At 44.0% G+C, this 21,132-nt stretch overlaps 1 protein-coding gene across 1 annotated transcript; it reads left to right on the top strand.

Moving 5' to 3' along the window:
• Window positions 1-304: 304 nt before the first annotated feature.
• igfbp5b (insulin-like growth factor binding protein 5b) lies at window positions 305-14,815 on the top strand. The gene is made up of 4 exons (XM_085764171.1): window positions 305-1,017; window positions 11,093-11,307; window positions 11,513-11,632; window positions 12,382-14,815. The coding sequence occupies exons 1-4, from the start codon at window positions 684-686 to the stop codon at window positions 12,514-12,516; spliced, it is 804 nt and encodes a 267-aa protein (XP_085620297.1). The 5' UTR covers window positions 305-683; the 3' UTR covers window positions 12,517-14,815.
• Window positions 14,816-21,132: the final 6,317 nt, after the last annotated feature.

Genomic DNA, 21,132 nt, shown 5'->3' with positions numbered 1-21,132 from the left:
CTCTTGAAGCCAGTGAAAACCTAGTACGCGCTCGGTGCTGTGCTGTGCGCGCTGAGATGTTTAGTAGGAGGCTGCAGCGCTGCGTTCTGCTGTCGCCTCTTCTTGTACCTCGGCATCGGTTCAGCATTCAGGGTGAAAGAGCGATCCTCCTCCCGCTGCTGCTGCTGCTGCTGAAAAAAAAGTGTTTGGCCGCCTGCCAAGCCGTGGAACAAGTGCGCCTCCCTTCCCTGCTGTTTAGCGTATTCATAGTTAGGGGTTTGGGCTCGGCTGTTTTTAAAAAGGCAAGGCAGCTCTCAAGTTGATCAGTCTGCTCAGGAAACCTCTGGTGGAGAAAGTATTGGAGTCCAAGCTGAAGGGGGGAGAGAAGTTGATATTTTGTGCAAAGAACCGCTTTGCTCCTGCAGAGGACAGTACGGGAAAAATATAGCACACATATTTGAAATTGAATTGAAACTTTTTTTTTGCACGGTGCACAGCTCCAAGCCTGTAATTTATGTTTCTTTTTTCCTTTTTTTTCTTTTTTTTTTAATAGATAGCAACACTCTTGGATAAAGACTCTTGGCTTTAGCTTTAAAAATCGGATTATCTGACTGAGGCATTGTGTCCATTAGACCAGTCTACTTTTTTTCCCCCTCCTCTTCGCATTTGAGGTTTTATGCTATAACAAGAAGAGAAGACCAACGATGATTCTCAGTTTTTGCCTCTTGGTGACATTTATCTTGGGGCTGTCCGGGTGCTTGGGCTCATACGTACCGTGCGAGCCTTGTGACCAGAAGGCGCTGTCCATGTGCCCTCCGGTCCCGGTCGGCTGCCAGCTGGTCAAGGAGCCGGGCTGCGGCTGCTGCCTAACGTGCGCCCTGTCTGAGGGACAGGCGTGCGGCGTTTACACCGGGACTTGCACCCAGGGCCTCCGCTGCCTGCCGAGGAGCGGGGAGGAGAAGCCCCTGCACGCCCTTCTCCACGGCAGGGGAGTGTGCACCAACGAGAAAGGATACAAACCTGCTCACCCGCCCATAGGTAAGACCCGCTCCGGCTTGACTGGCTCAGCTGAATGAAATGAAATGCATGCTGCTGGGGAGGGAGGGGAGGGAGGTGGGGGGGGGGGGGACCATGCAGGCTTTGCAATATCACTGTTTAGGTCTGCAAAAGTGTCCTCTATAGCGCAGGAGTCTTCCTCTGTGGCTCCGTGTTTAATAACATCTTGTCCCATGCGGGAATCCACTGTTGTGAGTGTGGTATTTGTAATGTCTGCTGGCACTCCGCAGAGTATCTGCCACGCTCGAGCCAACAGCTTCTAGTCTATTAAAATAAAGCTTTTTTTTTTCTTTCTTTATTTTTCTAATGTTTCTTCCACGTTCAGCCAGAGCCGGTTCCCTCCCCTCACACTCAAACAATCCACACTGCTGTGTCTCAGTATAGCCGGTGCCGGTGCTCTCTGACAGACCGTTTGTTTGACAGATGGTTTGAGGTGCCATCTGATTAACTTTTATCCACTGACTTGATTAAACTGGCTGCAGGAGCTTATTCCTGCTTCTCCTCTCCCGGGGCTTTGTGGGAGACGTAGCTATAATATACTGGCGGCCGACAGCAGCCTATATACACCTTGATGGCCGCAGGCTCCGCATCCAGCTGTACAGTAATAGTGTTCAGGCTGCGCATTATGAGGCTTGTACAGTAATGACACGAGAGGAAAGAAACTCTGGTCGTGTGCCCGGTGCTTGGTAATCTACAGCGGGGCGGATCGACGCTCCGCTGCGGGAAGCGCACATGGTGCGATCCCCGGCTGAGTATAGAGCCTGTAGAGCGGGACAGTGGCTGTCCAACTGCGGTTTGGTTCGACCCAAGAGAGGTTGACACGGAGCCAAGCAGCCCCCACGGTTTCTAAAATATTTACATTTCAATTATTAAACGCATTTCCTTTAAGAATTCCCCCACTCTCTCTCTCTGTCTGTTGATCTTGGCAAAATCATAAACTGTTCAGACGCGGGACAAAAAAAAAAAAAAAAACTTTATCTGGAGGGGTCTGTCAGTGAGCCAGCTAGTGCTTATTTATATGAGGGATATTGAGAGGGAAAAATGTGGAACCCCCTAAAGTGGAGCTTATTCTGCAAATTACCGCCTTTAATATCCAACAATTTAACAAGTGTCTGTCAAACAAGCCGCGATTTTCCATCCTCACGCCGGAGCGCACTCAAGCTCTCACTTCTTTCATTCCCAATATCGCTCGCACACCCAAACCAAACCACTCGAGATGTGGACGCGGTCCAGGTTGGAGAGAGGAAAGGACGCATGAATGAGCGGAGGTGCGCAAACGTCGGGTATAGCCTATGTACTGTACACTCCCCTGGTGGAAGCAGAATTGAGATAGATTTAGGTCCTCGCGGGCTGGTGTTTAGAGTCGGATTACCACTAAATCTGTCGCCTGTGCGTGAGAGGGAGACGCGGAGAAAGAAAGAAAAAAAAAAGAGGCAGAAAAGAGAGACAGACAGTCTGACAGACAGACAGACAGACAGAGTGGGAACAAGCCAGAGCCAATAGCCTTGAATGATTAAAGACATTTTCTTGGTGCAGTGGAGAGGTTCCACTGACTGTCACTCAAGAGTTTTAGCAGCTTGTCAACAAGTAGATAAGTAGGTGGTAGCCACAAAAGGTTTTGGCCATATGCCTCATTCTATAAAATAGGCGACCACTGTGGACTCATTCTGGCTGTTGACAGAATCATTAGGGTGTTTTGCAGCCAGAGCAGAGCCTCACCTCTCTGTCTTAATGACATTTTAGACCAGAAGTGGGGGGTGGGGGTGAAAAAAGCACAATGAATAAGTTTTTGCAAAGCATTGATCGCCAACTGTGAAGCTGCACAGCTCTCTATGTTTCAAATGTGTGTGCGTGTTTACTTTCACGTGCACTTGGGCGGGGTTGTGTGGGTGTCTGGGTTTGCATTGTTGTGAGTGATGACACCTCTGGCAGTTTTGTCTCACTCTGCACTCACACACACAGAGAGAGAGACACAGAGAGAGAGAGAGAGAGAGAGAGAGAACCTAACTTCTTTGTTGGCCCACAGAGGTAATCAGAGCATCTTTTCCTGCCTCTGGCGCTGCATTCATTGCATGGGCGCCCAGTCACAACGCAGTGATTCAGCAGAATGCCTCCGGGCTCTCTCTCTCTCTCTCTCTCTCTCTGTTTTTTTTTTTCCTCTGAAGGGCCTTCTGTCAAACAGCTCCGCTCGATGGGAACTGTTGAGGTGAGCTTCTGGTTTCCTGTGGTGTGGGGTTGCAGCTGTCTGTGCGCTGTACCAGCTGAGCAAGGCAAACACAGGGAGGAGGAGGAGGAGGAGGAGGAGGAGGAGCTCAAGTGTCCGCCACACTCAGGAGGCCATGAGAGCTGCAGCCTATACTAAATATTGACTGGGGGGTGAGGAGGAGGAGGAGGAGGGTGGGGGTTAACAATGGGAGAGAGGAATCTTTGCTATCCTACAGCTCCCCCTCCCACCCAAGAAAAAAATGGCCCATCACTCTGCGTCTGGGTTGCAGTGCATTAATTCACGTTGTGATCCCAGGAGTTGCGTGGATTGTAAAACACAGGAGGTGGTATGTGCGCCGTAGGAGTGTGGGGGTGGGTGGGTGGGTGGGGGGGCACTCAGATTTTTTGTCAGCCCCCCCCCCTGCCCCCACGAGTGAATCAGAACCCGTGGAGCTTGCCAACAGATATGACTTCATGGCAGCAGGCCCCCTCGTCCTTCAGGCTCCTGAAAGGGGCCTTATGTTTGAACAGATTGCTCTGTGCCAAGAAACAAAAGATGATTAGGGAGTGGCTCCAAAATCCAGAATACTCCACTCACACATGGACAGAAACGCTATGGCTTCCTTATTAGCATAGCAACGGGAAACCCGCTTGCTGTAGGCCTAATACCTTACATTTGTCTTGGCTCTGAAGATGCAGCTTGAACCTGTTGCCAAAATAACCATCTGACTTCTTTCAGTGGGTTTTTCACATGTCACATGTATTTGTCATTAATATATTATGTACATTCGGAGCGACTGCAGGCTCCTCCTGCTTAATGTTTGCCAGAGGAACCTCATGTATGTATGTATGTATGCATGTATGTATGCTAACACTGTTACCTTCACATTTCTAAGCAGCGTGCAGAATCAGTTGTCATCACATACTTTTAGAGAGCACTTCCACTCTGAGAATCCCCATCTGCTTTTTCCACGTCCACATCATCACTGACACAGCTGGTTATTGGGTCGTAGCTGAGGAAACGAAGTGAGCGTTAAAAAAAAAAAAGAAAAGAAAAGAAAAAAAATATATACACTGATTCTTCTACTTGACCGTGTACATGCTTAAAAAAAAAAAAACGAGCCCGTTGGCTGGTTGTCATTAGTCCGTCTGCTGTGTTGGACGTTGCGTGCTCATACAGACATGCCACATTGGATATAGCCCCGGTCACGTGTGGTCCCAGCTGCCTGACAGCTTCATGATGGGCTCATGTGAAAGGAAAGACTGCATGTGGCTTTCCATCCGTCTCACCTTGAACATCTGAGACAGTGCAGTGAAAGCTTAGCATGCTGCAACTGATCTGTTGCAGGTGCTAGGGAGAATTATTGGAAAGGTCATTTTGTCAAGATATCACATGAGGACTTTGAGAAAAGAAAAGAAAAGAAAAGAAAAAAAAAACACACAATTCATGGAAAGTGTGAAGGTAGAGAAGCCGCTTCTTAGATATGACACTGAGACCGTTGATGTAGAGCTGGTTTTGCCTGTGTGTGTGTGTTTTTTTTTGATCAGCAGGGGAGGACCCACACGCTTTGGCGCTATCCTTGGCAAGCCAATAACCCCGCTTGGCACACTTGCCTCGATTTCTGCCTATAAAACTTAAGAGAGATATTTGTCCTGCTTATTGGTCACTGACACCTATCCTGCTGCCGGTGGCGGTGGCGGCAGCAGCTGTGAGAGAAATCAACACTCGCTGTCGTCCCTCTCTCCGCGCTGCGAGGCATGCGATTCAAAATAGGCAGGGGGACAGGCCGCATGCTGGGCTTTAGAATGATGTCACGTGTTTAGACGTGACCTGTGCGCTGTGATCTCGCGCCGGCCTGCTGCATGGCCGACACCTGGCTGGGAGCGGGATCACTTCAGTGAAGCGGAGATTCTGAAAGGTCCCATCGCTAGCAGCACAAAGGAAAGAGAGAAAGAAAGAGAAAAAAAAACAGTCCTCTTAAGTTTGGGTGGAGGCTCCGGTGACTTCTCAGAAACACTGAATATGAGACAGCTGAACCTTTTGTCGTGCCCAGTGTCAGCTCACAGGCTCATCATTGTGTTGAGTAGCGCTTCCTCCGAACTTCAGTCGAGGTTGGAAACTGTGATATTGCATTTTTCAAGACAAAAAAGACCAAAAACCCTAACCCTACCCGCCCTAAAACAAGGGTCATTTTGAATGTGTATAGTATCGCACCATCATACCGTCAAATCTAGTCTGGGGCCGTTGACTCTGTGTTTTGGTAAGCAACCGGATCCCGGGCGAGAGAGACAGGCCTTTCCGTCAAAATAAAAGCACCGAGCTTATAAAATGTGGTGAAACTCTTTAATTTAAGGAATATAATTTACAAGGAATTCCCCGAGCCATTGAGTTTACCTTTTGCTTTTATTGTATTACAAGTTAAAGCAGAAGTAAGCGGAATGTTTGTGTTAATATAAGTCTTAAATAGTTATATCTTCCGACAGCAATCACTTATAGAGTGTTTGGTCTGAAACACGGGTCTCTCAGTCACTCTGCTCTGCTGTAAGCCGAGGAGAAAACTTTCCTTGTATCCTACAACCTTTATCCAATGAGGAGAGAGAACGGCATAAAGGGGCAGTCCTCTCTGTGTGTGCAGCCAAGGGATGCGTGTGAATGTGGCGACGTAGGGACGAGGGCGGGGACCGCTAACTCCATCGGCTGACAAGAAGTTAGCCAAAACGACCGGATCGCTTACTTCTGCTTTAATTTAAGGAATATAATTTACAAGAAAGTCCCCGAGCCATTGAGTTAACCTTTTGCTTTTATTGTATTACAAGTTAATGTTTTATGTTGGTGAATTTGGTGATTTCTGGATCCGCTAGAAGACCCGAACCAGAATGCAGACAAAATTCGGAGTTAACAGACACCAGGCTCTTCTCCTCCTCTCTGAAGAGCCTGGTGACGCGAGGCTATAGTCAAATTGCACACAAAAGTGTTGAACGCAAATTCATCCTTGAAGCTACTTTTACACCTCCCTGATGTTTCTTTTGTATCCTGCCTTGTTCAGTGCCACTTCGCTTTTGCCAAAATAGCTGCCTCCTGCTGCCGGGGTGGGGGTGGGGGTGGGGGGGAGTCAGAACATCGTCACACCCAGCAATTGTGTTGTGGCGACGCTGACCCAAAAAAAGAGGTTGCGTCCGTCCGTGCGGCTTGTTGCAAACCCAAACTCAGATGTGGGACGAGACCTCAGACCAAAATTAGGAATGTACAGTAGAAGCGCCGCGCGCCTCGCTCTGATAATGTGCTTTTCACATGGCCGCTCTTATGTGTGCAGACGGAGCGTTTATTTACACTGTGGGAGCTGTAAACAGGTCAGAAAGTTTGCTTACCTATAGGAGCATTTCCCACTTGGACGGATTGTGCATCCTCTCATAAGTCCCTGTTTTGTGATTTATAATCCTTGAATTGTTCTTGTTGCTATTTATACCCTGCATTCAGAAAAGCAGGAAACTTTTTGATTGCAATGAACATATTCTGTGTGCACAATACCATGGGAAGAGTTATTTCCTGCATATTCAGTGGCTGATTGAGAGCATGCACAACAAAAATTCCAGAGAAACAACAGGACATAAGGTCTCAAAACACAATTCCTTGACTCTTTCTGGAGAACATTTGATAAAGTTTTCTTTCTGCTTTAAGCGGTCAGGAACTTGTCGCTCTAATGTAACAGGGGCTTCGTGCACTTCTGTCAGGTCATGTGCAAAGGACATAACTCAGTGGATTCTGCCCAGTCATGCTTTTATTTTAGTTAATTTGTGTTGCTAACTTTATCACTGCATCTGTCCCTTTCCCTCCTAGCAGTTGTAACTTTGCCACAGTTTTGAAAAAAAAAAAAGCCTCTCTGACCCATTTCTCTTGGCCATCAGGACCATCAAGTTTTCTGCCACTGCACACACACATGCACAGACTTACACAACTCCAGCGGGTTGTTCACACCTCCCTTTCTGCTCTAGAAACTGCAGGGTTATCAGGCCATGGCCCTCTTTCAAATATTAAGTAGCTGAGGCAGTCTGAGGCTAAAGGATGGTTTACTAGCGTTGTGCTTTATAAGACACAGGGCCCTCAGGCTCATTTCATCCCCACAATTATCTTGTCATACCCCCTGTTGAGATTAAACAGCACCGCTATTCACTACTCTCTTACTTCTTGTAAAGATGTAATTTCAGATGCTGCACAGTAACTGACTTAATCAAAGGCAGGATGAAATAAACGTGGTGTAATGCCGGGAAATCCAACGAGAGGTGGGAGAATCTATTGTCCAGTTTTTGCTTTGTTTTTTTTTTGTTTTTTTTTTTATCTAAATGGTATTATTATAGTCTTAGAGATCCAGTGGAGAGAAAAATCCAAAGAAGGGGTAGCTTATCTGTCATGCTTGGACTGCCGCCTGTAAGAAACTTGGGATATTCATGAAGCATAATTGTGTGCAGATGTTAATTTTTAAACAGAGAGAAGTATCAGGTGCACCTCCTTTGGCTTCTCCGCTCCTCTCGTCCTAATGAAATCTTTAGGAGCGAGGGGGAGAGAGATAGTACAGCACAGCTTTGGGCTCAGCTGAATGGAGGGAGCCGCACATGACTTGGCTCACTTGGCTCCGGTCCAGCACCTTGGCTGAGTTTCAGGAGTTAAACACAGACCCCTCTAAGCCTCCTTTACAAGCTGGGTACCCTGAGCATGGAAAAACTGAGTTTTTGTGGCTGCACTGAAGAGACCACTTCTGAAGAGATGAATTTAGTGATTTTTTTTTTCTCTAAGCAGAGGAGAAAAGAAGTCAGACACTATTGTCTTTTACAAAAGCTATATGAATTTTTAAGAGCCCCCATTTCTGACATTGTTCTCAGAGGACACTGTTTTTTTTTTGTTTTTTTTTTCAAAGTGACTGACTTGTGTGAAGTGAGAATAATTGATGTGCCATGGCTCAGACCTCTCTTAGTCTGGCCATTTATATGCTCAAATGAGATTACACATGAAATAAGAATGCATGCTAAAAAAACATAGTCTGTTTTTTTTTTTTTCACTGCCAATTATGTGGCATTTTAATCAAGTGCCCTGAGAAATCATTGGGCTGTACAAGCAGAAATAAAGAGTTTTTTCCAGTGGTCGCATGCATGGTGTACATAGGAATGCTTGTTTGACGTATTTATTTATAGCAAGTAATAGCCTCGTAGTCTGAGTGGGGAGACACAAGGACATATCTAAACACAAACCAAGGCCTGCCAAGTCATGAGTTGTGAGATTAATTTCAAAGAGATGGCAGTGCAGCACAGAAGCCAAAGACCCAATTCTGGTAATCACCCACCCACCCCTCCACCCCCACACTCCCCTCCATTTCCCCTCCTCCCCTTCCAGAAACTCCAGACGCTCATGCTGTGTCAGGTTCTTTGAACATCAGTTTCTCGGAGCTCGTTGTCCTTGTTACGTCTCACTGCCTCTTTCTCCACGGTGGCTGTGTGCGCCGACGCTGCCAGCCGGCGTGCAGCAAGCAAGCAAGCAGCGACTCGCGGCTATATACGACTTGTTAAATCACATTTTCCGACTTTATTTCGTATACATAAGCAAGCGCATGAGTAGTATATACGGCGAGGTTGATTTGTCTTTCAGCAACAGTTGGCCCTATAGTCGGCCGGGCCAACATTCCTCTCTGGTTCAGTGCGTCTGGCCCCGTGCACCACGGCGGGTTTCCTTGTCAGATAAATATAACCAGGGTCATCCACTGGCACCGTCCACTTCAGCCAGTTGGGGCCTGGCAAAGTCCCCACAATAACTCTGTACTTATGGTACAGCTAAGCCAAGGTGGGAGGGTGGGGGAGGGTGGTGGTGGTGGTGGTGGAGGGGGCAGAGTGGCTTCTTTCTGTGGCCTGAAAGAACCTCTGGCTGGGGGTTCAGGCTTAAGAGGCTGAGCCCCAAAGATAGGAGAGGAAGGGTGGAGGGGCGGGGGGGTCGGGGGCAAGGTTAAGGATAAAGGACCTCAACCTGTGAATATCCTATCAACAGGGACTTTCAGATCTCTGAGACTATGGTGCCCCCTGGGGGGAGCTCGGATCACGTCTTAAGTTAACTGCATAAAATGTGACAGAAATGTACAAGCATTTATACGAGTCCGCTGAGCGACTAGATTTTCCCCAGCTTGACATTTGAATCAGTTTTAATGTGGGACACGTCGCCATAAAGTTACTACACTCCGAGGTCTCGGTCCCTGCTGTTGCAGTTCAGCAGTTCCAGATAATGTGTTAGCAGATTTTCCAGGCACAGCGTCGACGGGTGCGACGTGTGATGCGGTTTTCCCAAGTCGGAGAGGTCTGAGTGTGGCTCACTGGTACCTGTGTTTACATGTGATTTTTATTTTTTTATATATAAGCAGCGTGTCTCGCTCATTTACTAAGGATCTCCGGGGGGGGGGGCGTTGTTTGTAGATTACGGGACGAATATCTAAATATTTAGGTTCTTTCACTTTCCCATGGAGGCCAGATCAGCTTAATCAGCGTTGTGTGATAGATGTTTGAGTATCACCTCTCAGTAACTGTTCTAAGTAGGTATTACGGGGAGTTGGAGATGGCGGGGGATGAGGTTAGCTCCAGTTGTATTGTGGCTGAGTTCATCAGCTGTTGATCTTAGCCTCTGTAAACAAATGTTAAGCAACATTTGGTGGGACAAACCACGGGAAAGCACCTGGTGCTGTATTTAAGTCGGAGGCTTGATTTGACCATATGTATGGAGGAAATGGACATAAGCATTGGAATTAAGACACTGGATTTGTTTTTGGTTTTTTACCGTTTGATTTCTTTTTCAGTTACAGGTTTACTGGTTCATGTTAGTGCTGGATTATGGCTCTGTAATGACCGGTTTTAGATGTTGTGGAGATGTTGCACATTCCGGAATCTTACATTCTGGCTCAAATAAAATTTTAAGACCGGTTTCATATGAAATAACCCTGGTGATGAAATAAACAAACATGCAATTTGAAAAGTAGCACAACAAGAAACAACTACTTGTTTGAAGGCCTCGAAATACAGTATATCCTGCCATATGTAGTGCATGAGCGGAGATGATGACATTTCTTTAAAAGTGCACAAGTCGGTATTTTAGTTTTAACAAACTGGTGAAAATGAAGGAGTGTGAACTACTGAAGGTTTTGCGTTTCCTTTCAGCTCTGTTCGGCATTTGAATAACTTTCAGTTCCATGTTTTGGTTTTACGGCGCACAACTTTATTGTTTTGTTTCTGTGATCAGTGTTGGTTCCAGCTGTGGATTGGAGGACAGTTGTTCTCAGTGAAAACGCTCTGATCAATGCAGTATGTTGTTTACTATGCCAGAACCAAAGCACAGATTGAAATAAATACAAGCTACTGAAGGAAATGGATCGTTTAGCTGCTAAAGAGCCAATGGAAGGAGACCAAAACAGAGAGAGAACAGAGAGACAGTGAACATTAACTCCTTTATGTATCCACATTTTTTTTTTGCCACAATAGTGATGAATATTTGCTCAGTTAAGTTAAATATTTTTAAATGTTCACCCAGCCTGGTCTGATCAGCTGATGTATGAATAACTTACCAGTTCCCATTTATAATTTGGAGCGTCATTGCTGTGTCATTTTGCACCACATATTTATCTACTCCTTCACTAACTTCAACCAAATTGATGTTAAATTACACACTGGGAGTTGTAGACCTGACACATGACATCATGTCATGATCTCTGAAAATGCTGTTGTGTTTAGCGGCCAACCCCATGAGACAACGGTGCATTAATCAATGGCTGCAGCTTAGGTTTAAAAATATGACATTAACCCACCGTCTTTCATTGATTCGATGCAGATCGTGAGTCTCGAGAACACGAGGACACCATGACCACAGAGATTACAGAGGAGCTGCAGCCAGCTAAAGTGCCACTCCTTCCTAAAGACATTGTGAACAGTAAAAAAGTCCACGCGCTGCGCAAGGAGGCAAAGAGGAAGCAGGGCAAGCAGCGCTTCATGGGCTCGGCCATGGACTACTCCCCTCTGCCCATTGACCCATTCAAGCCTGAATTTGTAAGTGTTTAATGTTTGTTTGATCTTTGTGTCATGAGTTAAAGCCGCCATGTGTAGAATCAGGACATTTACTGATGCTGCTCCCATCTACTCAGTCCCTGCATAGCTCCATCTTGTTATACATGTTTAGATTGTAATCTGAGTGGAGAATGGCCTGTAATGACTGTACTGCTTGATTGTAACCCTGTGCCGTCTCACTCCAAAGGGTCCATGCAGAAGAAAACTGGACGGTATCATTCAGGGGATGAAGGACACTTCTCGTGTATTGGCTTTGTCTTTGTACCTCCCCAACTGTGACAGAAAAGGGTTTTTCAAACGCAAGCAGGTGAGTTATAACAAGAACCCATGTTGTATAAAGTGTTTGATTATTGAGCAGCTCTAAATTCTATACTGTGAAAGCATAAAAGCCTCAGTCCACAGAGAAATACACAAAACTGCTGTCAGGACTTCTGTGACTTTGTGATGTCACAAAAAACAGTGACCACTCTCAGCCCAGCATCCCAGCCCCCGCCCATCTGGTCCCACCACCCACCCTTGCAGAATTTGATTTCTCTGAGAGGGGATCACAGTCTCTCGTCTGATTGGCTCAGTGACCTGTTGCCACTAGAGCTCCAGAGAGAAGCCTGAGAGAGGAGTTGTAAAAGTAGCTTGATTCTGTCCACTTAAAACACAATGTGATATATATATATATATATATATAAACTGCTGTCAGGACTTCTGTCACACTCATCCAATAAAATATAAGTAAAGTGTAAAATATGAGGCCTTTAAAATTTAAAAGAGCCCACCAGAGTGGATTGCATGTACTGTAACCTAGGCTCACTCACACCAGTGTGGGAAAACTGCAAAAAAAAATCATCTAAATCACTATATTGGTGGAATTAGTGGAATTACTAAAAATAAATCTATTAACTACCAAGGTACACAAGAAAACTCATCTTGTAGCCCCTGTGGCCACTGTGTTTCTAAGCTTTATTATGCAAGAAGACGATTGCGTGAGTTTTTGTGGTGAGCAGACCCTCACCTTCCCCACCTGGTGTAACCCCCCCCCCCCACCTGTCCTCTGACCCACAGTGTAAACCATCTCGCGGCCGCAAACGAGGCATCTGCTGGTGCGTGGACAAGTACGGCATCCAGCTCCCCGGCACCGACTACAGCGGAGGGGACATTCAATGTAAAGACCTGGAGAGCAGCAACAACAACGAGTGAAAGGGGGAGGACCACCCTCGAACCCCCTATCACCGCCCCCCCACCCCCTAACCACCATGTGACCCAGGGCCCACGCCTCCTCTCTGAATCACACCTGTATGCTCCGCCCTCTTTTCACTTCAAGATTCTTTTTTTGTTGTTTTTTTAATTGAACAAAAAAGGAAGAAAAAAAATCCAAATGAAAGAACAGGCTGAACAAAAGACACCTATTTTTTTTCTTTTCTTTTCTGTTGTTGACCAAGCACTCGTCTTCGAATGAGGGGGGAAAATCCCAGAAGATTAAATAGATCTCTTGACTCATTGCTCACGGGGAGCCCTCGTATGAGCTGGCTTCCCTGATCGCAGATCCATGAAAATATATGCACACAACGGATATATTTTTTATAGAAGCCGGGGGTTACAAATGCAACACTTTGTATGATGTAAAGCATTAACACAGAATCAAATTCAAGAGAAAAGAAAAAAAAAAGCATCAGGCACATTGATTGGAAACAGGTCCGTTTTTAGGTTGTGGAACATGATGCTACTGTGGAACTGAGGATTGGCTGTTGAGTATTTTTTTTTTTCTGTTTTCCAAAAGAAAGAAACAAGTGATAGAGATGTGCTGTAACAGTTGACTCTATCTGGGTATGTGGTTCTGTCAGAGCACTTATGAATAGGGGAACCTGCTTAGATATGTGTAACTTCACAAAGCGATGCATGCATGAATGTGAGTATGTATGTATACAGTGCGAGTGCGTGGTATGTATCAGCCTATGTTGGTGTATGACGGAGTGAGCCTATTACAAAAAACAAAAAAAAGAATGTCCTAATTTCTTTCTCTTTTGTTTTGATTTTTTTTTTTGTCACAACAAGTATTGCTAGTGCTTGAAGTGGTCTTGGGGCTGGCCTTCTCTTTATTGTTTAGCACGTCTCGGGACAGACACGGAGCATTCGTAAAAAAGAGCGAGCAGATCGTCACAGATGAACCTATGTAAGTGGCTCTTCGACAATGTAGCTAGCCTGATATGCCAACTGTGCCTATTTTGAACAGACAATGCCATGCAGGGCGACACAAAGCTTATATAGAGAGCGCTGGCTCTGCTGGTGAAATATAGATTTCCCCGCTTCAGTTTGACCTTTTTCGAGTTTCGGCGCGTAATCGAAAAAAAACAAAAAAAAAAACAAGAAAACTTTGCCAGTCAAGGCCGGTCGCTTCTCTGATTCAGTTTGTGTGAAGTGTAGTTTTGTATGGTTTTGTTTGTGCTGTTTTTCCTTTGCCTTCAGTGAAGTAAAAAGACCACCCACTTTTGAGCCATGTTCCTTTATCAAGTGGTTTCCCCTCAGTACTGCTACTACAGTGTAACCATGGTGTATTACATTACTTTTAAATATAGTTATTGAATGTTTGTTTTTCCTGTAGAAACAAAAAAAAAAGTATGACAACGATGTAATTTTGCTTGGGAAAAAAAGAAGAAAAAAAACAATTTTTAGCCTGTAAAGAATTTGATTAGGTCCTTGTAGCCCGACCCAGAGTCATGTGATGATAGGGCAGTCAAAGAAGCTAACCCTCTGCAGCCCTTCTGCACACATGCCTCCATGTAAAGGTTATCTACCTACAGTTAAGGGGAGCATGAGAAAAACAAACAAAAAATGATGCTACAGGTTATAACAGGGTCATTTAAGTAGAGTTCTCTCTCTGTGTGTAAGTCACAGTGCCTTTCTACATGCAAATACATTAAATAGTGACGTGAAAGTGACATGGATATCATAGGGGGCGGTTTGTTTTCTCAGACTGCCTTCAACCTCCTACCCCCAACCCCCTTCCCCCACTCCCCGTCCGGTCAGGGCTTGATACTTGATAAACAACAACAAACAGGTCTAGGGTTTTTTAGTTCTGAGCAAGAGAAGGACAATGAATGTGGTAGGTCCTGTAAAAAATTGTCATTTATAATCTCAGCCTGTACCTCGGGGCAAATCCTGGACTAGGATGACGCTGCGTATCCCGCAGTCGGTTCGACCTCCCTCTTTCTTTGACAACCAATAAGCTAGGATACTTCCTTTTTTTTCATGTGAATGCCAATGTATATGATTGCCAGAGAGGGAAAGCCAAAGGATGTTTGGAGGTAAATTAACCATTTCCTTTGCTGCAACAAAAGGGAAATGATACGTGCATCCTAAATGGTTTCCAGGTTGTGAATATATTATCAAGGCTACTTAGCCCCTCTTCCAAACACCAAATCCCCACGACCACTTTCGAAAAAAAAAAAAAAAAAAAAAAAGCAGCTTGCACTTATTTCAGTTACTCACTATTGATATTGACACACAATGACGTCCTAAGATGTGGTATCATGAAGTTAGTGGAACAAATAAAGAAAAAAAAACAGCCACAAAAGCTAAATGTTGTGTTATCTTGTGCTTACCTTGTAAAGGTGGTGCTTCGAGGTAATATTTTTTTTGTCGACAGGGGCTGTGCAGCCCATGCCTGGGACCTCAGATACAGAAACATCTTTTAGGGAAAAAAAAAACGAAACAAAAAAAAGAGCTTGAAAAGTGACACACAGCTAGAGATGTTTGCATGGCCTACTGCACAGAGAGAGGGGGAAAAGAGACAAGAGGAGAGAGGGAAGAGGAAGAGTGAGCACCATGGGCAGTGGTCATAATCAGGGCCTAGCCACTTCCCCATTACGGGGGTCACCAACTGCATGACATTAGATTACAGTTAGCAAGACAGTTTATCAGGTCAGAGTCGAAGAAATCTGGGGAATGCAACCAACCAGGAGTGGAGAAGCAAAACATCAAATATTCTGAAATCTCTCTTATCAAGGGTGTGAATTCTGTTTGTTTCTGATTGTTTTGGAAGGGGTTCAGGATTCTTGAAAAACAAGAAATATCTCTTCTCTTACACCTGGTTGTGAACAGTGACTTCCTCAGGTCTCTCCTCTCCTGCTTTGGTTTTATTCTCATCATACTTCAGTAGTACAGTAATTTCAGTTCAGCGTTTTTCTGAATACATAACACTTTTTGGTTGTAATGAGACAACATGATTGGTTTTTCATAATTTGGTGTTCACTGGCTTGTGAAATAAGACCCATCGGTGGCAGGAGGATAGTGGGAAAATAAAAAAATAAAAAAAGGTCAGTATTTGGAACTACATAAGACAAATAAATAAATAAAAAAAAAATATTTAAAAAAGACAAAAAATCTCAAATTATTAAAGTGAATATCACTGTGTAATATTTATTCAACTTGTAATTTATGTACTCTTTTAACCTTTGTCTTTTTTTGTTATGACAAAGCATTTATTTAAATAAAGTTATGTATTCATTTAAGCATCCTGGTGAGGTTCTCATTTCTACTGTTCCGCCTTTTTTTTGAAGAGGAGTAAGTGACCGCTAAATTGGCTTGAAACGTGCAGTTTGAAGTGGAATCATCCTGATAGTAAACACCGACTAATCTCCGAGGCACGAGCTGATAAACCTCTTAGACATAAGTCTGAGACGCCCAGGGTAGCCCGAAGGATCTCATGCTGCATGCAGGATGTGACTTTATAAAGCTTGGCCCGAGGGCAAGTCACCTGGTTTTCAACACCATAGTCAAAAAGATTGCACAGGAACAAGGAAGTCATTTAACATGAGTTTGAACTTCAAGGGGGGTGAAGAGAAGGGAGGGGATAACATCTAGTAGAACCTGCTCTCTATTGAAATGACTGGGAAGAAGAGATTTGTAGCCTGGAGGAAGCTTCAACATGTTATGGAAAACCTACATTTATTACCACTTCAAGGCAGAATGGACTCCTATGAGACACATGCAGCTAAACACAAATGCATATACAGACTCGAGGTGTGGACAGAATATGATAAACTCTTAAGTCAGAGGTGAAGACACTACGGGACCACCTGGGAAAGGTAAAGGTTGAAAATCTTAGATACCAGCTAATAATTAGCTATTTGCTCTGCATGCATCTGCACAGAGGGGTGTCTGGTCATTTTTATTCCCACATGGATTCCAGGAGGAGACAGAATGGGATTTTTTTTTTTTTTTTTTTTTGGTGGGGATGGGGGTGGGGGTACCAAAATCTTTCCCTGGGGACTTCAGGACTTTGACCAACTCCAGATGTGGGTGACTGAAGCAGGGCATGAAAGGGTGGAGGGCCCAGCAGTTCCTGTATGGCAGATCAAGGCTGCCGTAAAGGTTGTGGTATGTCTCAGTGTGTGTGTGTGTGTTGGTGTGGCAGTGACAGCACAGACTTTGACTTCAGGGAGGAGGGAACATGTGTACGAAATTTGATTTGCGAGGCAGTGAACATGACAATTACTATTTGCCTTCAAAGAAACTGACAAATGCACTTAGGACTTCAAAGCATTTATGCCCCTTTTATTACATAATTAGACCAACAACGTTGGATGGCTTCATCTAACGTCAGCTCACGCACCTCACCCCATCCCCAAACCCCATCACACCGCTGTGCAGCGCATTTCTGAGAACCTCAGAGCTCAAGGCCCTGCAGAAAGGTTGTATTCTCTTCCTCTCTGCGTGCATGTGCAGCCATTGTGTCTAAATAAATGATCAGTGCTGCAAAGTGGAGATGTCCTCGCTTGCTTGTGCATTGATTTGCCTGTGGCTCATATCATTAAATGTGACTTTTGGAAATCATGATTGGGCATTTAAAGGCATAAGCTTACAAATGGCATGCAGATGTTTACACTGCATAATTGCATTGGTTGCAAATCACTGCTTGTGCTCTGGCATAATGCTTTCTCTCAGAGAGGTAATGGTGGCTCTTTTCATCACTGGGATGGAGATGAAAGGAGATTTGAAAGAACTTGCACATGACTTAGCGGGGGAATCCTCCGATGCTGGTGGTTGAAGACGGCAGACAAGTGTCTGCTAGTTTTCATCCAAGCCCTTTCATCAAACACGGACTTAGACACCTAATCCCAAATGGAGGGTAGTGCAGCACAGATCGGATGTGACTGTGAGAATCACAACTCCATGTTAAGTTAACTCAGTGAGATTACTATTTTACATCAAGCCACAAAGGGAGCAGAGAAAGTATCATTATGAAGCACACAGTCAGGCTGCCATTCAGCGCACACCTTTCAAGCTCGTATTCAATTCTAAAATCACTAAAATAGACAATGTGAAATTAGATACCAAGATGGTCAGATGAATTGCAAACAACTATTTAGTTTGACCAAGAGAAAGTGATGGCAAAATATAACAGCCAACATTTCCATCCCATAGTACAGACCATCTTCCTGAATTAATTTAGTAGTTCACAGAGTTGTTTTTGAGGTAAATTCATGCAAAACTGCTGATGCACGTTCCCGTCAGGGGCAGTTTTTCTGCAAGCAGTCTCTGCATTTGCCTCGAAAACAACTCTGTCTTGTAACTTTCCGTTATTATCTCATAGCGTGGTGAATGTGCAGGTCACAACTTGTCCACAAGAGCGTTTTAGAGTTGTTAGATTGTGTATTTGATGAGTTTGATGAGGGAAACCAAGAAATCCCATTAGCCTCCGTAGCATAGCTCTGAGCAGCTCACGGCTCTGCTCCGCCGCTCTAAAAATAGCTTGCACGAACAAATAAAGGTAATGAACCTACTGCTATGACTATTGGGATTATGGCAATGGGCCAATTTGCCAAAAATGTTGAACTATCCCTTTTATGCTGTGCTCATGGTCTCTGACTGTCTATCTTTATCTTATCTCATCGACCCTGTTGTTGTGTTTCTTCCACTGCTCTGGGATTCATGCAGGTACAGTACTGGGTACAGTGCTATTTTTGCAAGAAAAAAACGCAAATTGTAATAACCTGCATATTTTCTGTTTCATGTTTTGAGCTTCAGGATATTACCTTGATCATGGTTTCATCCATCACAATGCATTTTTGCCATGAGTTCTTTTTCCCTCACTCTTTTCACATCAGTGAAACATAATAATTGTCTTTTTTCACTCATGTTCGTGGATAAATGTCTGCTGCTCTACTTCCTGTTAACACGGCAGAACCGTGTCATTTTAACTGAGATAAAACAACAATTATTTTGTTAACATTCAACAAGTTCAGCTTCCGCGAGTCTTAGAGACAGAGACAGACCTACCATCAACATATCGAGGGAAGTTGTTGAATGGCAACAAAAGAAATAGTCGTCTGAAAGTAGGGCGGAAGCATACAAATACACACACGTGTGCTTTTGCACTCTCTTTCTCTCTCTTTCACACACACGCACACACACACACACACACACACACACACACACACACACATGGAAGCACAGATACTCACCCCACTACTATTCCCACTGCTAAAGTTCCCTCCTCAGCCCATTGTGCCTGATCTATTAAACCCCAAAACAAAAGACACTTGTTTTGATTTGTTTTCAGGGAAAGGCCTCAAACTACCATTAAATGTGCTGAACAGCCCAAGGACGCCGAGGATCCATGTGTGTGACCCAGCCAAGTTGTCAAACTTTTTAAAGCAAACTCTCTGCCAAAAAGCAGTTGTTAATAGGACAAAATAAAAAGGAATAATATTAAAAAATAAATAAATTAAAAAAAACAAAGTGTCAGAAGAACTGAACAAAGTTGTAAAGATGTGGCCGTGAGAGCGTTCATATTTCGCACAGCATGATTAATTGCGCCCTTGGATCGTTGCTAGCTAACTGGCATACTGGCATGTATATTAGGTTACAAGGCCAGAGTCAGTGAGGAGTGGTCTCATATGATACAGTTCTGGCCACAACATTAAAGAAGTCTGTCTTTACACCCAAGTCTTGAGTCACTCTGATCACAAATCAGTGGTGACTTTTGTTGGGGGACTTTTGCAAGTGTTAGCAATTTCAGCCTCACGCAGTACACAGCGCATAAGATAAAAGTTCATGAACAGTATGTCCTAGGTTTTGCCTGTATAGTGTATTGTCAGTAAACACATCAATCAGCAATGATATTTTCTGATTTAAATGAGACTCATACCTTCATGTGCATTCAAGGACATAAGCTCAGCAAGAAAATACCATGGAAACTTAAAAAAGTCAGAATATGTAAAATGCACATTACAATTGACAAGATGACAAGATTTTATGTGTTTTCTTGGTTTCAAAGTCCAAAAACCAAAGATGTAAATTTCTAATAATGCTACCAGCAAATGTTTGACTCAATCCAAACTACAGGTAGTTACTGATTTATTTTGTGCAAATTAAGAAATCAGTTTATTTAGATCTATGCATTAGGTTGAGCTGAACTACAATTTGACTGACGGCAACAACCAATGCATCTTTACACAGGAAATGCAATTGCATTGTATTGGATGTAAACTGGTTAATACTGAGTTTATTGGGAAAATGTCCCAAGTGTGTTTGCTTTCCACCAAACCTGAAGGATAATATCTTCTTCTCAGAAGAAATGATTATGTTGTCCAAATCCTAACCGTACATGACTGTGAATGCGATCTCTGCTGTGACCATCCATTCCTGGAAACTTCTGGTGACTCAAAGACTGTGCTTTATTCATTAAATAAAATCCAGCCAGTGATTACACTGCCACCAGATCATAACTGGGAAAGTAGTTCAAGCATGTGAAGGTAATTTCTGGGACAGTGTTGCTTTATTACATTCATAAGGGATTAGAAGATTGTCCTGAAGATACATTTGAAAATAAATCAGTTAAGTGAGGTTTTTCTCCACACTGGGCCGCGTTTCAGATCTTCATAATCCAGGAAAAACAAAACATTTAAGGTCATTTGAATTGACAAGAATGGACCTGCTGACACGTCAAACTATTGTCAGAGCCATTTAGATTTCTTCCCTAACTGAAGGAGGAATAAAAATAAACACAGCATTCGATATTGTTTTGGGACTGCAGTTGATTAAAGATTGGAATCTAAACGTTACATATTTGAAATGCGATAAACACTCTGTTCAAGCTGTTGGAGAAACAATAACATTGGATTGTTTTCTGCTTGTGGGTGATCAAATAAATCCAGCACAGACTGCACAAGTGAGACTGGACAAAGCTCTGCTTCATCACAATGGTCCCAGTAGCCTATCCTGTTTCTGGTGGATATCCCTCTGTAGACCCTGATCTGCAATCTACAACACAAGTAATGTGTGTGCGTGTGTGTATGTGTGTGTGTATGTGAGAGAGAGAGAGAGTATGTGTATGTCTGTGTGCATTTGTTTACTTCGGTTAGTTTATTCATAGACACCTTTACCCACTTAGTATCACATTTGTCAATGTCAGCCCCCCAACCTAATCCCTCCTCATGTCAACACTTCATTAGTAACCCCAGCAACACATGGGTACACACATACACACACACACACACACACTCATACACACACATATTGCCACGGCTCACCCTGACCTTAACCATACAGTAAGTCCTACTTACCCAAACTCTCATCTCAAGCCTTAGCCTAATCTAGCTCAATGTGAGTCTAAGGTTAGGCTAAACCTAACCAAAGCAAACATATCTTCACCTTTATGTCATGGGAACTTACACACAAAACCTCTGCACGCCCAGAAGTTTCCACTCACATCACATCACAATTTTTCTTTTAGTGACACTTCTTTGGATTTGACAAGTGTTCGTGAGAAAACTGCTGACAAACAACAACAAGAGCATTTCTGCACTACTT

This window comes from Trachurus japonicus, chromosome 21 (genome assembly GCF_045865225.1).
Source record: "Trachurus japonicus isolate A0001 chromosome 21, Traja_1.0".
NCBI classification, from domain to species: Eukaryota; Metazoa; Chordata; class Actinopteri; order Carangiformes; family Carangidae; genus Trachurus; species Trachurus japonicus.
Note: the sequence above shows the minus strand (reverse complement) of the source record. Positions and strands in the feature narration are given on the sequence as shown.

Bases quoted from the DNA above. Each gene is read 5' to 3' on its own strand.
- igfbp5b (XM_085764171.1), top strand. From the start codon at position 684: ATGATTCTCAGTTTTTGCCTCTTGGTGACATTTATCTTGGGGCTGTCC. The intron at 1,018-11,092 runs GTAAGACCCGCT...GATTCGATGCAG, and splicing joins ACCTGCTCACCCGCCCATAG to ATCGTGAGTCTCGAGAACAC. The intron at 11,308-11,512 runs GTAAGTGTTTAA...CTCACTCCAAAG, and splicing joins ACCCATTCAAGCCTGAATTT to GGTCCATGCAGAAGAAAACT.